The 20,637-nt window shown below is 35.9% G+C and overlaps 1 protein-coding gene across 2 annotated transcripts in view; it reads left to right on the top strand.

The window, feature by feature from the left end:
- Window positions 1-20,637, top strand: part of CDC73 (cell division cycle 73) — a 131,829-nt gene that overhangs the window by 70,658 nt on the left and 40,534 nt on the right. For both annotated transcript variants that reach the window (XM_040453593.1, XM_040453594.1), the window contains exon 11: window positions 19,091-19,148. In XM_040453593.1, coding sequence (XP_040309527.1) covers window positions 19,091-19,148 — 58 coding nt within the window. The remainder of the gene's footprint in view (window positions 1-19,090; window positions 19,149-20,637) is intronic.

Below are 20,637 nucleotides of genomic sequence, written 5' to 3'. Positions count from 1 at the left end.
TTTTCTGGAGTTTATAAATCAGCTGGAGTGGATTGCTTTAATGATGCATGATGTGACATAGCCCACTTCTTTTTTCCTATTATGTGGTTTCCAGTGTTCTTGAAGGCAGCAAAACTTTATTTTTAATTACTTTTTAATGTCAGCATTTATTTTTTTATTTTTTATTTTCTTTAAAATTACATGTATGATAGAATTCAATAAAATGATGCAGTGGATACAGCACACTTGTACAGGATCTTGGTGGATAATGAGATTTAACTAATCATATTTACTTGTCCAAATATTTCAAGATTGTTTAGTAACTTGCCTCCAAGAAGATTTTTTAGTAAGCACTAGATACTTACTCTGAAATATTTCTTTGTATGGTTAGTCTCTTGGGCACCTTGCTTTTTTTCTGAAAAATACTGGGGCATGGTCTTTTTTTTTTTTTTAAATAGCCTGAATTATCAGTTTTTCCTATGAGACTTGAGGGACATTAACTCCTAAAAATTTATCATTTTAGAACCTAAGCTATATATTTGTAGTCATAAATATGCTTTATCCCACCTGTCTTCCCCAGTTAAGTCTGTTACCTTTCTCTATTATTTTTGTCCTATTTTTTTTTTTTTTCTTGGAAGGCAGGAGGTTTATTTTATACGGCTGGGCTCAGAGGAGATACTTCTCCAGAGATCTGAGATGCAAGCACAAGTATGGGGGACAATTTACAGTCCGTTGCTTCTGCATTCTGCATTAGTAGTAATTTGGTGCACACAGCAAGCAGGGCAGGAAGAAGAACCTGGAAGAGGAGTCTCTAAGCTAGGAACTAGAGCTTATATCAGTCCCGTAGGCCATGTTATGGTGCATAACTTTACTTATTTTCTCAATGTTCCCCTCTTTGATGCCTCTTTCAAAAATCTTTTTTAGTAGGCATCACCCTTTGGCTCTAAGGGTTGGTACTCTTGGATGGCTAAGATGCGTGTTGCAGTTTGGCGAGCAGTGGTGTTTGCAGTGAAGCGTACCAGGGTGTTTAGAATATAGGGGCCGGTGGTCACAAGTAAAATTTTGGAAAGGAGGACTCCTGCCAGGGCAGGGAGCCAGGATGTCCAGTTTGTGGGGCAGCCTCTATTAGTCCAATGTAAGGAGCAAGGTCAGGGTTATGACCCTGGTAAGGAGCAAGGGTTGGCAGAGTTGCATCTGAGCCCCTGGACTTGGTTCACACACTGATTCCTCAAGCTTCTGCTGTGTGCAGGCCAGCCAGCTTCCGGGGTAGGGCTGGAGTAGGGCTGAAGATCCCAGGGGCCAGCGTCTTTTTGAGGGTCAGCTTGAGCGGGTTGACTAGGTCTGAGTCACTTCACCAGGTTGAGGACTCTTCCGAGTTGGCCGCCTTAATTCTGGAGTGATGGACCCATGGGGTCTTATTATTATCCTCACAGAATAATGACCATAGAAGATTGTCTGTACATGAAATACTGTGACAATTTTTCTGTAGTTTACCTCAAGTTGTCTAGTTTAGGCAAACAACAAACATTTAAAGACAGAACTAGAATTTAAATCTATAATGGTGCATTGTTGAAACACAGTTTTTTCTCTCTAAAATCCCCCATTTCCAGAGAGAGCCAAATCAAGACCAATGCATTTGTAGAACAAGTCCAGTCTTAACAAAACCTGGCCTAATTATTTACATAAGCTCAGCAAGAATAGCTATTGATCGTGAGGATCTTTTAAAGTTTGCTTTGCTAGAACCTTTTATAAGGAATCTCCAGATTGAACTTTTAGTAGTCTCTCCAGGCCAGAAGCCAAGCCAAATACTTGTCATCAGACAGGCCTGCAGTACCTGTAGAATTGGGTGAATTCCTCTTCACGAGGTCCCCAAGATATCCTGAGGTTCTTGCACCTTCCAGGAAGTGACCTTCTTTACTCACCTGGTGTGGCTGCTGGGAACTCTGTAAGCGAGGTATTCAGCCAACATTTCGAAGGGGCTTTATGACTCCACGTTTCATAAAGCCAGCCTTAGTTCCTTAAAGCTGTCTGGTCATATCTGAGTCTATGAATGTCACTCACAAATATGACATTCCAGTCAAGGCCTTGGTAAAATAACCAGTATTTCCAATGGTGACCTGTCACAAGATGAACAGATTCTTATTGAACTTACGCAAACAATTGTAATTGCCATGAAAGAAAGAATACTCACTGAGAGTTTTTGTATTTCAGAGGGTTTAGGTAGAGAGAAAAGATAAATGCTTCAGTTTACAAATAAATACTTTATGACATTTCTGTGTATCATCTTAAGAGAAAGTTTCCTTAATCTGGAAGAGCAAACATTTTCATTTAGTCCCATGTTCCTAATTCTTGTTCAGTTTGAATGCAGCTTTTTAGTTCTGGAAATCTTTGAAATACCTGTATTTGTCCTCAAAGTCCTTTTTACAAATCTAAATGACAAAAATCTCAGAAATAGACATTGGTCATTATGATGCAGTTGACAAAGAAATTTGGTTATTTCTGTGACACATAACACTTCAAGTAATTAGTTAACAGCATTTACCAGTGCAGTACAACCTAAGGTTTATTACCATTGTGCGACAGTGCTTTTCCAAGCAACTTAGCATCCCAAATAAAAGGGCCTAATTGGTCAAAAAGACTTCATTTAAAACTGTATTTATTATAGCATTATATAGTTGTTAGCAAAATCTAGCTCCTTTAACACTGAGAAGTTTTAACTAAGCAGTCAAAGACCTGATACAAATGAAACCTAAAGCTTTGGTTTTCCTGGCAGTCAAAAGAGAAGAAAACCTTTGTTTATTACATTGTCTTCAACAGTCGAAGAAAACTTTGTCTTTTGAAGAGAGAGAAAAGCAGAATTTCAGCCTTATACCAGTGTACTTTTAAAATTCCATGCATCTCAACCTTAGTCCATCCTGAGCACACATAAAATTACTTTCCAAAGATTTTCCTGCACGAACCTTCTACAACTTTCCTTTGCCTTCAAACTTTGTCCCCAAACCATTTCTCTCCAAATAGCCAGTCTCAATTAGGACAAAATTATTTTCTTTTATCCTCAATAAAAGATGTGTCTTGCATACCTCCTACTTTCCTACATACAGGGTTGGTACACTTCAGATGGTAAATTCACGAACCAATTAAGCACAATGCATGTTTTCCAATAGGTCCAAATAGCCTTAGTTTCTCTGCAATAAGAAGTTAAAAACACAAACCTATGTTCAGTAATCAAAGCTTTAGCACTGCATCATGCAATCAAAACTTTAAAGTTTCAGCTTACCAATTTGAAACATATCTTAGCAATTACCCATGAAAAGTTTGGGATAGACAAAATTAACTATCATTTTAAGTCATTTTTTTGCTAACAAATTGCAGCAGAGATAACATGAGCTTATTTGATCTTTAGTCAACCTTGGTAGAATGGAAGTTTCATATTTAATGCTGATAACTTTAAAGACAGAGCCAACAAACTTAAATTAGTTTCACTTGCGTCCACTTAAAAGTCAATCAATCTTTCCCCATTGTCAATTTTCACCTGGGACACCAGTGGAGGTTTCTGAAGTGGGTGGTCCAAGGGGGTGCACTTTGCTCTGTGACCTCGAGGGTGGGAGGAGGAGCCAATGGTACCTGAGGCACTGAGGATGGTATAGGAACCAGTTATGTGGACCGCACGCAAGTTGGCACAGAAACAGGAGGGGAGGGGAAGGCAGAAGAGGCAAGGTGCCAGCAGAAGGCAGAGAAGGAAAACCCGATTGAAAACCTTAGCTCAGACAGAGGAGCAGACGCCATGTTTTTTTCACCAAAGTGGAAATATGGAGTCCACATCAGGCCAGTGAAGACCTGGAATTTCCCCAAAACAAATAGAGTTTCAGCAACTGCTTGAGAATATTCCTTAAAGTCCCCATCCCGAGGTAGACTAACCACAGTTGGCTCCAATTATAGCTGTTAACCCGGGAAATGAATGAGGGAAAAGCCCTCACATCTTAGGCAGAGGAACAGAGAGAGAGTCAATGTCCTCTTCAATCTGATTCTATCTCGGCCAAACCAATAAGGCCCCCTTCTCAAGGTTCCTTCTGATAACGGCTGGGTTTTAGAGGCCCCTTCCAATTCGGGCACTCATTCTTTTCCCTTTTCCTTGTAGTAGACACATTGGTATTTTGCTAAGGGGGGGCTCTGGGCTTCCCCCCTTTTGGCGGCTGGACCTTCCCCATCCCGATGCCACCATAGACTGTATGCTATTCACCACAGAATCACCCACGGGCCCACTCAGGCACCGTGGGCTTTTGGAAACCTTAAGGGTGCCCGTCTGTGGAGCCACAGAATCGAACTTGGCAGGCGAGCCAGACAGAGTCACACATTGACACTCACACACACACCAGAGGTTATTATGTTCCCTCCCACAGAATTCCTGTAAGACATTTGAGGTCTGTCTCCGGGGAGTGATCAGGTTCCTCTTCCACTCTTGCCAGTGGCCTCACTAGATTGGGGCCCTGCCTTACTGGTTCTGACGTCGGGTCCAGGTCCTCACCTGCCAAGTCTCCTTGAGTCCAGAGGGGACAGCGGAATGGGGCCGGCCCTAGGCAACCCAGCAGGAGACTGCCGAAATTCAGGCAGGGCGCGCCTTCTCCCTTGCAATTCCTCATTCTGTCACCCCTCGCCCCTCTCCCAAACCGGTGGCAACAGTGGGCCAGGGCAGTTGGGTTTCCTAGTCAGGGAACCAAATATGTTATGGAACCAGGCTGGAACGCTGGTGGAAAAACCAAGCGGCACTCAGAGATCTTGGAAGCCCACCGGTGGGCTCAGAGGAGATCCTTCTCCAGAGATCTGAGCCTGTCCTATTTTTTAGTGTAGCTGATGACATGTATTTGGTACTTGTAGGAATCTCCTCTGACTTTTTTAAGGAGTATTTGCAACTTTGCCAGAAATGCTAGAAGGAATGTTTTATAAATGGGAAGCCTGAGGCCTAGAGCTTTGTCTTTTCCTAGTTAAATATGAAGGAGAAAATTGAAAGCCAGGCTTTTATTTTAGTACCTATGTCCACTCATTACATGCTCACTACCTTTTTTTTTTTTTTTTTTTTACTTAAATGTAGGTAGCAGAATAAGGCTTAAGTGCCTACTTAAAATAATGTATTTTACACAAGTGGAAGTGGATTTTAGAAGATCAGTATTGTATTTATCAGTAATTCCTTACGTAGGATTTGACTATGCAGCTAGCAGCAGTGACTATTATTTACCCAAAATCAGATCACATGCCAAGCCTATCTAAATTGTTAGGTAAAAGAATTTTTTTTCCTCATAATAGTTTTGGTATCAGAATACCCATTTTAAAGATGACGAGCCAGTGCTTAGAGTTGTAAAATAATTATCCCAGATATCAGCTAATTAGTGATAAGAGAGTCAGCTGGGAATTAAAGCAAGATTATGTAAGTCTTTATGCACTGTTCTTAACCATTATACTGTATAACATTGGAGAAATTGTGGGGAGTTTTTTATAGGAGTGGCACAGCATACCCAGAAATCATTCATAGAATTATAAATGGATGTTGGTTTATATTTTCACTTACCAAATACATATTGATAAAACTACTTTTTGCCAATATATGTAGTTAGGCACAGTTTATTAAATATTAGGGAGACAGAGTCTTAGACATATTCCCTATCCTTTCTCTAGGAAGGATAAGACAATTATTTTTGCTACTTCTTTTGATTTGACTCTTTTTTGGTGTCCCATTGGATTTATTATAGATCTTGATTATTAAGAGAGCGTTATTAGATAACCTACTGGTTAATGGTTCTCCCAGTACTGATTGGAGCCCCTGAATTCCCAGCAGACTGTTGTTTCAGTTATGCTTGCTAAGGGTTAATGTAGCAAAAGAGACTCCTAGAAACTAATAAAAAGGTGCCTGTGTACTTAATCAGAATGTACTTTAAACTTTAGGTACACCTGCCATCAGTTTCTTAAGTTTAAATTAAACTAGCTAAGCACTTTACATAAAGTACAGAAAAACAGCAGACATGAGATAAAAGTTCCTTTAGTGACTTTTTCTAGCAACCTGCATGTTTCCAGCCAAGAGAAACTGTAAAAATCTTATGACAGGCAAGCTTGTAGAAGTTCTTCCTTTAGTCTAGTTTCTTTTAACATCTGAATTCTATGGTTAAACTTTCTCAGTAAAAGTGACATGTTCTTTGTCACACTCAGCAAACTGGCAGCTATTTTATTAAGTTTTATAGTCATAAATGCCTTGTAATTTTTACTTCCATAGGTCTACTTTTTAATCTTATAACACATCCCTGATGGAAGAAGTAAGCTGTTATTACTCTGTTTTGGCCAGAACTGTCCAGGTTTTTTTTGTTGTTGTTTTGTTTTTTGTTTTTTGTTTTTTGTTTTTTGGATTTTCCTGGGCATGTCTACAGTAGTTCTCTAGGAGACAGAATTTAAAGACAGGATTTGCAGTGCCTCCTGACTCTTAATTTCTATTGAGTACAGAAGTAATTGTTACTTTATTCATGTGGTTAGTAGCTTTTGAGTTATGATAAAATAGGTATAGATTTGCTCACTGATAGTAAAGATAAGTCATTTCATGGAATTCTACTTTCTGTATAAATTCAACTAAATGTCCTTGGTAAAAAGAATGAGGGAGAGGGGCGCTGGGGTTGCTCAATCGGTAAGCGTCCACCTCTTGGTTTCGGCTCAGGTCATGATCTCACGGTTTTTGTGAGTTCAAGCCCTGCATTGAGCTCTGGGCTGGCAGCAGGGAGCCTGCATGGGATTCTCTGTCTCCTCTCTCTCTGCCCTTGCCCTACTTGTGCTCTCTCTCTCAAAATAAATAAACTTAAAAAAGAAAATGAAGAAAAGGGAGTGGGGGGTAACAATTCAACCATGGCAAGGTGATTCACTGAGAATGAGCAAATATCCTTGAATCATTTGAGAAGAGGAGACATGAATCTGGTTTTCCCTACATTGGTCTTCATTCCTGTTTGTGCTTTAGCATGAGGAATTGGCCCCTAAATGCCAGCGAGTTTTTTATTTTCAGCCAGTGCTCACATGAAGAACTAGTTCTTTTTTTCCAATGTTGGAGAAAAATCTTAATGTTTTGGATCATGTGTAATTTCCACCATAGTACTCTGAAAAATGCCATTTGACATAGTTATTTAGAGACCAGTTTTAGTTTTAATTGAGATCAGTCAACAGTTCTGCACAGTAATGTTTGCTTGAGGTTTGTATCTTTTGACTTAAAGTCAGTTGAAATCTTTTTCATTATATATAAGATATGGACAAATGGCATATTTTTGGATTTTTTTATTAGTAAGTAGTTTTCTCTTTTTGAAGAAAAATTAACTGTGTTCATTAAGAGTTTATAATTTTCCTTTGAAGTCAATAGATGATTTATGAACCAGTTTTACTTTTCTTTGAACCTACAAAGCAGGAATTAGCCTGATTGTAAATTAGCAATCTCAGAATGACCACAAGTGTCAGTGTTTGCCTGCCTTATTCTTCTTCAGTTTTCACTAACTTGTGCAGCAAATATTCATACTGCCTAAGAATTTCTTTTGACTTGAAAGCAGAGCCAAATTTAAGGGTCACTTTTAGAACTAATTATCAATATCCTTATAGTTTTAATTCATACAAACTGTTAATGATCCTAAGGGAAAAGATAAGCATGAAAATCAGTAGTAGTTTATATTATGCTTGTATATTCTTCAGTTTCTTAGTAGTATAGCTATTTCAGTTAAGCATAAATCAGCTGGCTTCTTACAATTGTTATTTGACGCATGGGAGATGCTCTTGTTTAGAGCTTTGGTTCTCAATGGAGAAATAATACTTCCTAGGTGGTATTCTAGAAATATTTTTGGTTGACAAAATAATTGAAGTGCATTTAGTGAGTGAGGCCAGGGAAGGAGGTCTGTAGTGGGTGGTACAATTTTAAATGAACCTAGAACATAATTGAAATGCAAAGTATATTTTGTAAAGTTTTAACATGCACTGAATTTCCCTAAGTATACAACCACAGTGTATATTGAAGATTGTATTCAACTTTGTTCTGAACTTGGCCATTTTGAAAAATCCTGTTGCCTGTGGCTGTGATGCTTATAGTAGTTGACTTAACCAGTAGAGTATACCAGTTGTGGACATGTGTGATTGTTACATTCACTGTGATTTTTTGAATGGGTACTAGTATTTGATTAATTCATAATGTCTTCTGGTGTAATTTCTGAGATTCACAATGAAATGCTTGTGCTTATCATAAATTTCTTATAAAATTTCATTTTTGTATTAGGATATTGATTTTCATTACATTACATACATAGGTTGCTTATATTGTGCATTTCATTTCAGATAGTTAGAGGGATCATTGTGTAATATTTCTCACACAAAGGAGACATATTGAGTTTGATAGGGGTGTGAAGCTCACTAGGTCAGCATCTTTGAATAAGTTATTTCAAGCATCTTACTCCTTACAACTGAATACATGGATAGTATTTAAAAATTTAAACACTATTAATTCATTACAAAGTATAACAAACAATTTGTAAATTCAAGTAGATGTAGTATGTTGAAACTTAAAACTGCTTAAACTTCACAAAGAAGCATAATTATTCACATATGAATTATTAGTATCAGAAAATATTTTTTATTTAATAGCTTCAGTAGTTAAGGAAAGAAAGCAAAAAGTTACAAGTAAGTAAATAGAATGTTTTTCCCAAAGGGCTTTTTTGAGAAGAGCTGGGAACGTAAATATACTTAATTCTAAATTCATGGAGCTCTCTTCAGAGTGATTGTTTATGATCTGATTGGAAATAGGAACTTTAGTATAAAGAAACTTTGCAAAGCAGAAAAGAGGCAGGCAAAGGTTATAGGATTAGGAAGGGGTAATGTTTAACTTTAGGGTTTGATTTTCTTCCCCTTCTTCAGGTTCTTAGAAGATACCTAAAGGATTCACTTATATTCAGTAAATACTTCGAGAATTTTTTATATGCAAGATACGGGGGGGATATAAGATATGTCATTAGGTTCCTTTTATTGAAGGAATTGATAGAGCTAATGGATACGTAGATTATTATATAGATAACAAAATAACTGAAAGAAAATATTATATAGTTAAGTTTTTTTCAAAAACCATTTGAAATTGTTTTATGCAATTCATTGTGGCATCCCTCAGTTTCACTCTTTTGATACTTTTGATCTTCCCAGTTGTGGTTGGTTTGCATTACATTTTTATCTTCTTAATTTTTCATGCTTTTCTAGTATTTTTATTCCCTTCAGATAAATAACATGATGTCTCACAAATAATACAGTTGCTGCGTTTTAGTGAACCAAACGTGAAAAATGAAAATTTTTGTTTCTGTTGTACCATCCATTTTTTACCATCTCCCTGATCATTTACTAACATACTGAGTCTCTTTCTTTTCCATATTCTCATAGTTAGCTGACTTTGAATTTTTTCTATATTTTCTCTGTAATTTTTCACAGATTTTATATTTATTAAAATTTCTAGCATTTGTAATGTTGCAGAACATTTCAGTTGACTCTGTGTTGGGAATGTGGGGGTCAAATAGTTAAATATATACACGTCTATGTTTTATTTTGGCTTCTTCAGTCAGTTTATTGAATTATATTAAATGGTAAAATGTTGAATGGTTTCTTTCAAAGCTTAAAATATTGTTATTTTCTTTTCTACCTCTATTCCCAGTATCTATAATTATGTGATTCTCAAAAAACCAAGTTTAGCTAATTCCAAACATGTACCCTTTGATAGAGGGAGCTGGGCAGGAGAATATTATGTTTTTATTCACATGGAACAAAAGAAGAGCACATGTTTATGGCTATACCAAGAAGCCCACGTTGAATTATGTCTTTAAACTTAATCATTTAACTGGACATTGAGGTTGTACTGCAGTGTCATAGTTCCTAGTGACAGGGTATTACTTATATTAGAATAATGGAATTTTAGAGCAGAATTAGGCCTTTTTAATAATTAGAAATCTAGTTTCCTCATTTTAGAGGCAAGTTCATGAAGACCCTGAGATGTCATTTTCTCAGAGCTCCCCACTTTAATATGTCATAGCCAGAACTAGAACCTGGGATATAAGATTTCTTTCTTTCTTTTTTTTTTTTTTTTAACATTTATTTATTTTTGAGAGAGAGAGAGAGCAGAAGCGAGGGGGTGGGCAGAGAGAGAGGGGGGGACATAGAGTCTGGAGCAGGCGCCAGGCTCTGAGCTGTCAGCACAGAGCCCAACGTGGGGCTTGAACTCATTGACTGCGAGATCATTACCTGAGCTAAAGTCAGACGCTTTAACCAACTGAACCACTGGGTGCCCCTGGAATATAAGACTTCTAAGTCAAGTTTTTTTGCACTGATTTACACTGCCTCTGATTACATCAGTTTTTAGTACATGGACCCATTAAGTTATGCAGATGATCCCTTACCCAGTCCCTCTGCCACTATAAAAACAAGCCCACCAGTTTTAAATGAGAACATTGTGCATTAAACCTTAGTGACACATATAAAAGAATTGCTCATTTGTGCTAGAAAGGTATGTGACCATTATTGATTTTGATATTAAAGGAGATCAATTCCCATACTTCTGTTTGTTTCTGATTTGCAGTTTTATAATTAAACATTTCATTGGCATTTATGTGGATATAAGTTTTTAATCTGTAGATAAATAAATGAAAAAAATTTTGACATTTTCCCATTATATAAGAATGCCCCTTTAAAGATTTTGTGTTTTGTCTCACTCTCTTTTCCTCTCTTTTGATCCAAATTTCAGTTACTGTATTTGTAATAGTCTGGATTCTCCAGAGAAACAACCTATTGGATGGATTAGATGGATTGGGTGGATGGGTGGATGAATGGATGAGGAGGAATTGACACATGTGGTTGTGGAAACTGAAAAGTCCCAGGATTTGTAGTCAGCAAGCTGGAGACCCAGGAGAGTTGATGGTACAGCTCAAGTCTGAGGCTGAGTCCTGATGTTCCACCTTGACAACAGCCAGGCAGAGAGTGAATTCTTTTTTATTCAGCCTTTTTGTTCTGTTCATTTCTTCAGTGGATTAAATGAGGCCAACCCACATTGGGGAGAACAATCTGCTTTACTCAGTCTACTGATTCCAGTGTTATTTAATCTTATCCAGAAATATTCTCACAGACACATCCAGAATGATGTTTTAACTAGATTATCTGCACACTCTATTGCCCAGTTGACACATAAAATTAACCTTCACAGTTATCCTCTGAAAGCATTCTAGAGAATGATGAATGGAAAACTGGTATTTAGTTTTTTTTAATCAATGAATATCTTCTTATGTTATTCATTAACACTTGTATTTCAGTTTTGTCTGTGACTATAAAGAAGATGTATATTCCCAGGTCAAAGTTTTAATTCTATGAGTGGATTTGGATAGGGATAACATTTTTCTTTTTTCTTCATTGAGATTAAAATATTTGCTTTATGCTCCTTTGATTTCACATAGCAGAAACTTGCTCAAGTCAGCCAAAGGAAGAAAAGGAAATACATGATAATGGTATAAGAATATTCTGCAGAACCCAAGACTGAGAAATATAAATTGGCCTTTCTTAAAGAACACAGTGAGAAATTGGAAAACTTTCAGGAATCAAAGAAGCTTTTCTGTTTCTGTGTGGTGCCATATGATTATTTGTCACTTTTTCTGCATCTGCACCCCAGCTCTCTGGTCCTTTGTATACACAGTCTTCCTTAAAACCAGTCTGGCTACAGGCTACAGCTACAGATAACTGTAGCTCACATTGCTGGGCATATCTCAGTATGGATTTCATAATTCCAAAGAAGAGAAGATTTGATAGGATCACTGTAGTTCATGAGTTTATCCCTTGTGGGTATAGTCCAGCTCTGAAAAGGGGAAATTGGGTGTTGTCTCAGTAGACATCCCTTGAAAAGTCTGCCATCATTTGTAATTGGACTGTGTTTATTTTTATTTAAAAAGTTTTTTCCCCTAATGTTTATTTATTTTTGAGACAGAGAGAGACAGAACATGATCAGGGGAGGGGCAGAGAGAGAGTGAGACACAAAATCCGAAGCAGGCTCCAGGCTCTGAGCTGTCAGCACAGAGCCTGACGTGGGGCTCAAACTCATCAACTGTGAGATCGTGACCTGAGTCGAAGTTGGACACTCAGCTGACTGAGCCACTCAAGCGTCCCGACTATGTTTATTTTTAAAGCATATTTTATACTTTTTAAGAAGACTTTTTTATTGTTGAATTATATATATATATTTATATAAATATGTGTGTATATATACATATATGTTTATAAATGTTTTAAGGGTACACAGTTCAGTGGCATTAAGTATATCCATAATGTTAGGCAACCATCACTACTCTGTGTCTCCAGAACATTTTCATCATCCCTAATTGAAACTCTGTACACATTTAAATAATTTCCTATTGCCCTCTCCTCAGCTCCTGTAGCCACTATTCTACTTTTTATTTCTGTGAATTTAACTCTTCTAGGGTACTTCATGTAATTGCAGTCATACAGTATTTGTCTTTTTGTGTGTAGCTTACTTCATTTAGCGTAGTATTTTTAAGATTCATCCATGTTATAGCATGTATCAACTTCATTCTGTTTTTAAGGCTGATTTATATTCCATTGTACATGTAAACTGTAGTTTGTTTATCCATTCGTCAGTGGATAATTGGGTTTTCACCCTTTGGCTATTGTGAATAATGTTGTTATGAACATCAGTATACAAATACCTGTGCAAGTCTCTGATTTGAATTCTTTAGGTTCTGTACCAAGAGTTGGAGTTGCTGGATCACATGGTGATTCTATGTTTAATTTTTTGAGGTTCCATCGTACTGTTTTCCACAGCAGCTGCTTATTTTACATTCCTACCAGCCATGCACAAGGGTTCTAATTTCTCCACATCCTTATCAGTTTGTTTTTTTGTGTGTGCTTGTTTGACATTAGCTGTCCTAACAGGTAGAAGTGGTACCTCATTGTGGTTTTCATGTACATTTCCTGAATGATTAGTGATATTTGAGCATATTTTCATGTGCTTACTGAGAATTGTCACTTTCTCTGGGGAGATGTCTATTCAAGTTTTTTTGCCCATTTTTGAATTGGAATGTTTGTCTTGTGGTTTTGAGTTGTAGGAGTTCTTTATATATTTTGGATATTGGCCCCTTATCAGATAATGATTTGCAAATATTTTCTCCCATTTTGTGGGTTGATTTCTCACTGTGCTGACAGCACCCTTTGATTTCTCACTGTGCTGATAGCACCCTTTGATACATCCAATTTTGATGAAGTCCAGTTAATCTGTTTTTTTTTTTCTTTGTTACCTGTACTTTTTTGTATCATAGCCACAAAATCAAGGCCAAATTTAATCTCATGAAACTTTTACTGTGTATTTTTCCTAAGAGTTTTACAGTTTTAGCTCTTGAATTTACACCTTTTGATCTATTTTGAATTAATTTTTGCCTATAATGTAAGATAATGATTCAACTTGGTTTTTTTGCAGGTGGATATCCAGTTTTCCCAGTACCATTTGTTGAAAAGACTTTCCTTCCCCATTGCATGGTCTTGTACCTTTGTCAAAAATCAGTTGACCATATATGTTGAGAGTTTTCTGTATTTTCCATTGGTCTATATGTCTGTCTTTATGCCCATACTACACTGATTTGATTACTGTAGCTTTGAGTAAGTTTTGGAATCTGGAAGAGTATGTGAGTCCTCCAACTTTATTCTTCTTTTTTTAAGATTAGTTTGGGGTCCCTTGAGATTCCATATGAAATCTAGCATGGATTTTTCTTTCTGCAAAAATACCATTGGGTTTTTGGTAGGGATTGCATTGAATCTGTAGATTGCATTGAATCTGTAGAATTGAAATCTTAACATTATTAATTCTTCAGTCCATGAACATAGATCTCTTTTCACTTATTTATGGCTTTAATTTCCTAACAGTAATATTTTATAGCTTTCAGACTTTAATTCTTTTGCTTCCTAGATTAAATTTATTTCTAAATATTTTATTCTTTTTAATGCTATTAAACATGGAATTGTTTCATAATTCCTTTTACAGATTGTTTGTTGTTAGTGTATAGACATGCAGCTGATTTTTGTTTTTGTTTTGTATCCTGCAGTTTTGTTGAATTCATTTATTAGTTGTAACAGGTTTTGTGGAATATTTAGGTTTTCTACATACAAATCTTGTCATCTGCAAAAAGATAAGTTTATCACTTCCTTTTGAATTTGGATGCCTTTTACTCCCTTCTTCCTCCCTCCTTTCCTTCCTTCCTTCCTTCCTTCCTTCCTTCCTTCCTTCCTTCCTTCCTTCCTTCCTTCCTTCCTTCCTTCCTCTTAATTGCTCTGGCTAGAATTTCAGATGCTATGTTGAATAGAAGTGGTCAGAGTGGACATATTGTTCCTGATATTAAGGGAAAAGGTGTCCATCTTTCACCACTGAGTATGATGTTAGGTGCTTGGATGTTTCATGCTTAAGTTTTTATTATATTGAAGTTTACTTTCTCTCCTAGTTTGTTAAGGTGGGTATGTATTGTTTTTAAATCATGAAAGGGTATTAAATTGTCAAATGCTCTTTCTGCATCAGTTGAAGTGATCATGTATTTTCCCTTCATTCTGTTAATGTGATATATTGTATCTGTTGAGTTTCATGTTGAACCATCCTTGCATTCCAGGAATCTGTGCCACTCGGTCATGGTATATAATCTTTTTAATATGCTACTGAATTTAGTATGCTGCTGAATTTGGTTTTCCACTTCTTTTCTTATAAAGAATGTTTCTTTATGGAAAGAAGTTGGTTTAATAATTATTAGTTGCTCTTTATTTTGGGAACTGAGCTGAACATACACATATAGATATATACACATACACATTAATAGAAAATACACATATATATTACAAGTAAGTAAATGTATATGTAATTATATTTATAATTTTTGAACTTTCATTCCTTCACTGGTCTCTTCCATTAGATTGCAAAACTTCATGAAGGCAGGAAGAAATACTTGCTTTTGTTTATACTGATGCATTCCCAGTTTTTTATTTGGTACTCAGTGCTCTTGATAAATGTGTATGGAATGACAATGTGTATGGAATGAATAAACAACAATTAATGTTGTTTAATTCTCTCAATAATCCTTTATGATATTTCTACCACTTTTATTTAACAGATTAAAACAGTTTAATAGTTGTGAGTCAGTAGTTCTAAGGCAAATGGAATTGTTTTAATTAGTTGATGTATAGTTTTAAGGATGTACCATGCACCAGGCAACCTGGAATAGGCATTGGAGGCATAATAGACAGTCCCTGACCTAAGATAGCTTACATTCTGGTTGAGAGAAATAGACAAGTAAGTAAAGAATTCTAGAGCAAAATGAAGAATTGATAATAGGTATCAAATCTATATGTTTTATAGATATAATATATTTTAGGAATGGGTTTTCTATTTTCCACGTTGGCATACATTGTATGCATATACTTCTGGGTTATAGTAGGATTTAGAAAGAGAATTGTGCTTATAATTTGTGTTTTGTTCTTGAAATCTTTTATGTTTTCAGCCTCATTGTCATTTGTCTATAGAGATACAGTTTTCTTTTTGTACATAGCTTTTCCAAAATACTTTTTTTTAAAGGACTCACTCAGTGTACTTTTGCCATCATAAATACAGTAGTCAGGAGGGTAGATTATAAACTTGTAGAGTCTGCGTATATATTCTCTGTGTATTCTTCGTTTAGAATTTCAGTATTTCATGAAGTTGCATGTAAATAGCATTTTCCCAAATTGAGTAAATATAATGTATTCTTTTTCATACTGACAATTGTTACACATATTTTTCTTAGGATAGTACATATTATATTATTTCCTACTTGTTTAAGCAGCAGCCAATATTCTGTCTCCCAGTAACGGAAGATTTTTAGATTTTTCTCACTTGCTAAAATAAGGCAAGTAAGGATTATAAACAGTATACTCTCTTGTCTTGTTGTGTTTTGCAAAAATGATTCTATCACTTCTCTGTCACCCCACTCCATTCTTTATCAGTTATTTCTTTTCTGAAATGCCTCAAGTCTGAGTAGAAATGGTAATGGTTCTGACTTTTCAAGAGAAAGCAAGTTTTCCTCTCCAGTTAGCATAATTTGTCAGCTCTTTTAGTTGTTTTTTTTTTTGCTGATACTTTATTTTCCCAGATGGGTATTATTTTTCCCCCAATCCAAATATCTTTAAAAATGTAGAAGTGTCAGTCTCTTGCATATTACTGCCAAATTATTATTCCTGTTTCTTAATGTATGCCAGATATACCACTTTGTAGTCTTTGGAAAACTTCACCTCTGTCTCTTCATCTTTAGAGTAAAGGGTGGTGGTTTTTATATGGTTTATGAGGTTCTTAATGCAATGAGTTCTATAATTTTATTTCAAAAGAGTGCAGATCAGAGTGGAATGAACTTTTAGCTCTTAGTGTTGGCTAGGGAGCCCTAAAACAGCCATAAACTAATGACATGATTAGCAAAGATTTCTTCCCTCTTTTCTTTCATGGAGCCCATAGTCTCCTATTTAGTAGGTTTATAGCTGTGTATACACAGTGGGTGTGAGAGAGAAAATGTGTGAATGTGTGCTTGCACTTATGCTTACACTTATTTGTGTTTACTAACTCCAAACTTAAGCAGTGTTATAATGATTTTGGCAACTCAAAATTTTCAGTACATCTGAGAAGACAAAATTGGATAAAACTCTTTTCAGTTGCAACTAACAAACTGCTCAACTAACTGAGGTAAGATGTGTGTAGAATTGCATAGAGTGGTGAGATGAAGAATTGTAAAGGTTCACATAATCGAGAAGAGGTAGGGGGAGAATAGGCCTTGCAGGCTATTTTAACTAGATAGGTTTTATAAGGGATGTCATATTCCACCTTTTTTTTTTTTTTTTTTTTTGCATACTAGTGTCATTCTGTCCCTCATAGATGGGTGTTCCCCCATGAGTCAAAAGGTAGGATCATCTGTAATTTTTAGTTTACTGCCTTGTAGCCTTGTATACAACTAGAGGTATAACTTGCTAGTTCTAATTTGTAAAACAGATCCTGAGGGAGAACTCTTGATTGACTTGGCGTAGGACATATGCCTCCCCCAGTAACCTAAAAGGCTTATTGCCAAAAAGGAGTAATTTGGAGAAGGAGAAGGTCATCAAACAATGATAGCTTACTTTGCAAACAGAAAATACCCATTTTTGTCATTTAAAGGGGTCCCAGTTTTAAGTTTTCTCAAAAGTAGATAAAAATACTTAGTTAGGGGTTATGATTTGTAATGGATAATACTTTTTTTCCCATAGTATTCATACCTGCTTGTACTTTTTGCTGACCCATGTTATAATAGCCATAGCTGGTCATATAGTGTAAGTATATTTTAGTAGTCAGCTGAATTAGTTTTGGTTTGGATAGTTCTCAGTTTGAACCTAGTGCTGTGTTCTAGTGATTCTGAACTTCATCTACTCTGTTCAAAAAAAAGAGAGCTTTGATTTGGATCCAGCCAGCCTTATAGTCAAATGTAGACAGAAAGATGTCTGCATATGTGTGTGCTCATTATCTTTCTTCCCGTCTCATTTATTTTTTCTCTGTTTCTGTGGGTATTCAAACCTCACTCCATGAATCAGCATTTTCATATAAGGGTTTCTAAGTAATATGGATAACATTTACTTTAGTTTCATGTTTATTATATAATATCTAGTTTATTCCTCTTTAGGCAGGAACAATGGTATGGAAAGCTAAAATCTCTTTAATTGATTTAGTTTATTAAAAAAAAACCCTGTGATAATAGTCTACCATTCCAAATGATTTTACTATGTAAAATCTTTAAGTTTTGAAGAGAATGTATTATGGTTAAAATTAATATTAATTAGGAGTATTTCTTTAGAAATACTTCTGTGATTCTAAAACTGCTTTCTATTATGTATTTATGTAAATTCCCTGCTAGTTATCAAATTTCATTCGGTTTGAGTACAACTAGAGTAAGATTTCCATAAATTACTAGTTGTTTTGAAATTTACATTTGTAGCTTTCTGTTAAAAATGTTATAGGGGCACTTGGGTGGCTCCGTAGGTTAAGTGTCCAACTTCGGCTCAGGTCATGATCTCACAGTTCGTGGGTTCGAGCCCTGTGTCAGGCTTTGTGCTGACAGCTCAGAGCCTGGAGCCTGCTTTGGATTCTGTGTCTCCCTCTCTCGGCCTCTCCTCGCTCGACTCTAGCTCTCTCAAAAATAAGTAAACATTAAAAAAAATGTTTTTTAATGTTACAATGAAGGGTTGGCTGGGTGGCTCATTTGGTTAAGCCTCCAACTCTTGATCTCAGCTCAGATCTTCATCTCAGGGTTGTGAGTTTGGGCCCCATGTTGTGATCTGCACTGAGCGTGAAGCTTACTTAAAAAAGAGAGAGAGAAAAGGAAAAAAATGTTGTAATGAAAAGTTTGGTGTGAATATGATTGAAATTGTAAAGATAGTAAACTGTACAGTATAGATAGCTTTTTAAGATCTTAAACATTTCAGAGGCATTTGTTCCTGATTATATAAACATAACAGATCTTAAATGTAACAAATCTCATCTTTATAAATGTGATTGTTTTCCCTGAATATTTTAAAGGCATTTAATTTGAAATGTTTGTGGGTTTTTTTAATGTGTTCCAAAGTAACATTACTTACATCTTTCTAGTGTGAGATTATGTATCATTTATTTATTTTGAAATTGTTCAATGGAAAAAAGATTGACTTGATTTTAAAATGGATAATGATACTTCTGAGAATATTAAAATTGTCAACAATTAAGCAAATCATTGAGTATTAGAAAAATATTATGTGCTTATGGTAACTACTGTGTGGTAATGAACAGTTTAAATTTATTTTCTACCAAGATTCCTATTACTGCTTCAAGACCAATAACATAAAAGATAAATAAGGGGTTTTTTTTGGTTTTGTTTTGTTTTTTAATGCTTGGGATCATAGCATGGTCAGTAGAGGGGCTGACTGAATGAGAGCTAAATATGGAATTTCTTCACAGTAATTAAATGAAAGTGTTTATTATGTAAAGGAACTCTGGCATCATGTGTCAATTTTTATTCTTTTAAAGGAGGGTGCATCAGCCCGTAAGACCCAGACTCCTGCAGCACAGCCAGTACCAAGACCAGGTAAAAATATAAAACTTTGGCTTTGTTTTCTTTTTTTGTTGTTTGTTTGTTTTTTAATGATGACAGTGAAATTTTTTGATATGTATAATGCTGTGCAGGAATTGAATTTTTAATTAAAGTATTTATAAAGTAATATAAGAACATTTATTTGAAAACAATAGGTATAGGGGTGCCTGGGTGGCGCAGTCGGTTAAGCGTCCGACTTCAGCCAGGTCACGATCTCGCGGTCCGTGAGTTCGAGCCCCGCGTCGGGCTCTGGGCTGATGGCTCAGAGCCTGGAGCCTGTTTCCGATTCTGTGTCTCCCTCTCTCTCTGCCCCTCCCCTGTTCATGCTCTGTCTCTCTCTGTCCCAAAAATAAATAAACGTTGAAAAAAAAATTAAAGAAAACAATAGGTATAGTTGAAGAGATAAAGAAAAGTTTTTTTAAAATGTTTTTAAATTCTTAGAAAAATATTGTTTGTTTTTTTTTAAGTTTGAGAGAACGTGAGTGGGAGAGGGGCAGAGAGAGAATCCCAAACAGGCTCTGCACCCTGATGCATGAATCCATGTACCATGAGATCATGACCTGAGCTGAAATCAAGAGTCGATTGCTTAACTGACTGAGCCACCCAGGAGTCCCTTTAAAAAGCTATCTATATGTACCCATCCCCTCACCAATTCCTTGTTTGAGTTCCCTGAGAGTACATGTGGATGTGATTTTTCGGCCCCCCGTTAGAAGCACAGCACCATAATTTTAATAGACTCTTCTGTAGCTTTGATTCTTGGACTATCAGATGTCCGTGTTATTGATCATATAAGTTTCTGTAACCAGGTTTTGTAAGGTAAACAAAGGCATTATTGAAGTTATGTTAGAAATATTTTTCTTCCCTCTTCCTAGTTCCTGAAAAGATTGATGTTTATAAATGCATGTAGATACCAACATTATATCCATTTTAGGTGCTTTGGGCTTGACTTTGGTGTGTGCTTTATTTTTATATTTAGCGTTATTACAGTGTTAGGCTATACCACATGTCTTTTTTTACTTCATTAGTGCTGTTGAAAAATGCTGTGAAAAAAATTAAAAGGATCAGAAAGGCACAGGCAAGAATTTAGGCGATGTTCCTCTTAAATTTGGCAGTATCAGTAGTGTGGATTTGGATGTGTTTTTATTCATAGTACATTTACAAGCTAACCCTAAAATTATGTAGGTTATATATACTAAATATTTCTGGAAACACTTTAGAAGTATGGTGTGAAGATTATATGTGGCTCATGATGGAATAATTTTGTAGGCTGTCTCACTGTGTCCTGGATCTGTACATTTGGATCTTGACACGACTAATATTTGCTTTTTTTTTTTTTTTTTTTAATGACAGTGAGTTTGTTTGAAATCTTTCTCATTCCTGTTTTTGAGAAGGAGTAGGGAAGAAGAATGTTCCATTAGTCACGTGTTGAATTTGGAGAACATTGGATAAATTTATTTCAGATGACAGGACTGTCAGACTGTTT

This window comes from Herpailurus yagouaroundi, unplaced genomic scaffold, assembly GCF_014898765.1.
Source record: "Herpailurus yagouaroundi ecotype Mexico unplaced genomic scaffold, PumYag 209, whole genome shotgun sequence".
NCBI lineage: Eukaryota > Metazoa > Chordata > Mammalia > Carnivora > Felidae > Herpailurus > Herpailurus yagouaroundi.
The sequence above is the reverse complement of the archived record's forward strand: the minus strand, read 5'-3'. Positions and strand labels throughout refer to the sequence as shown.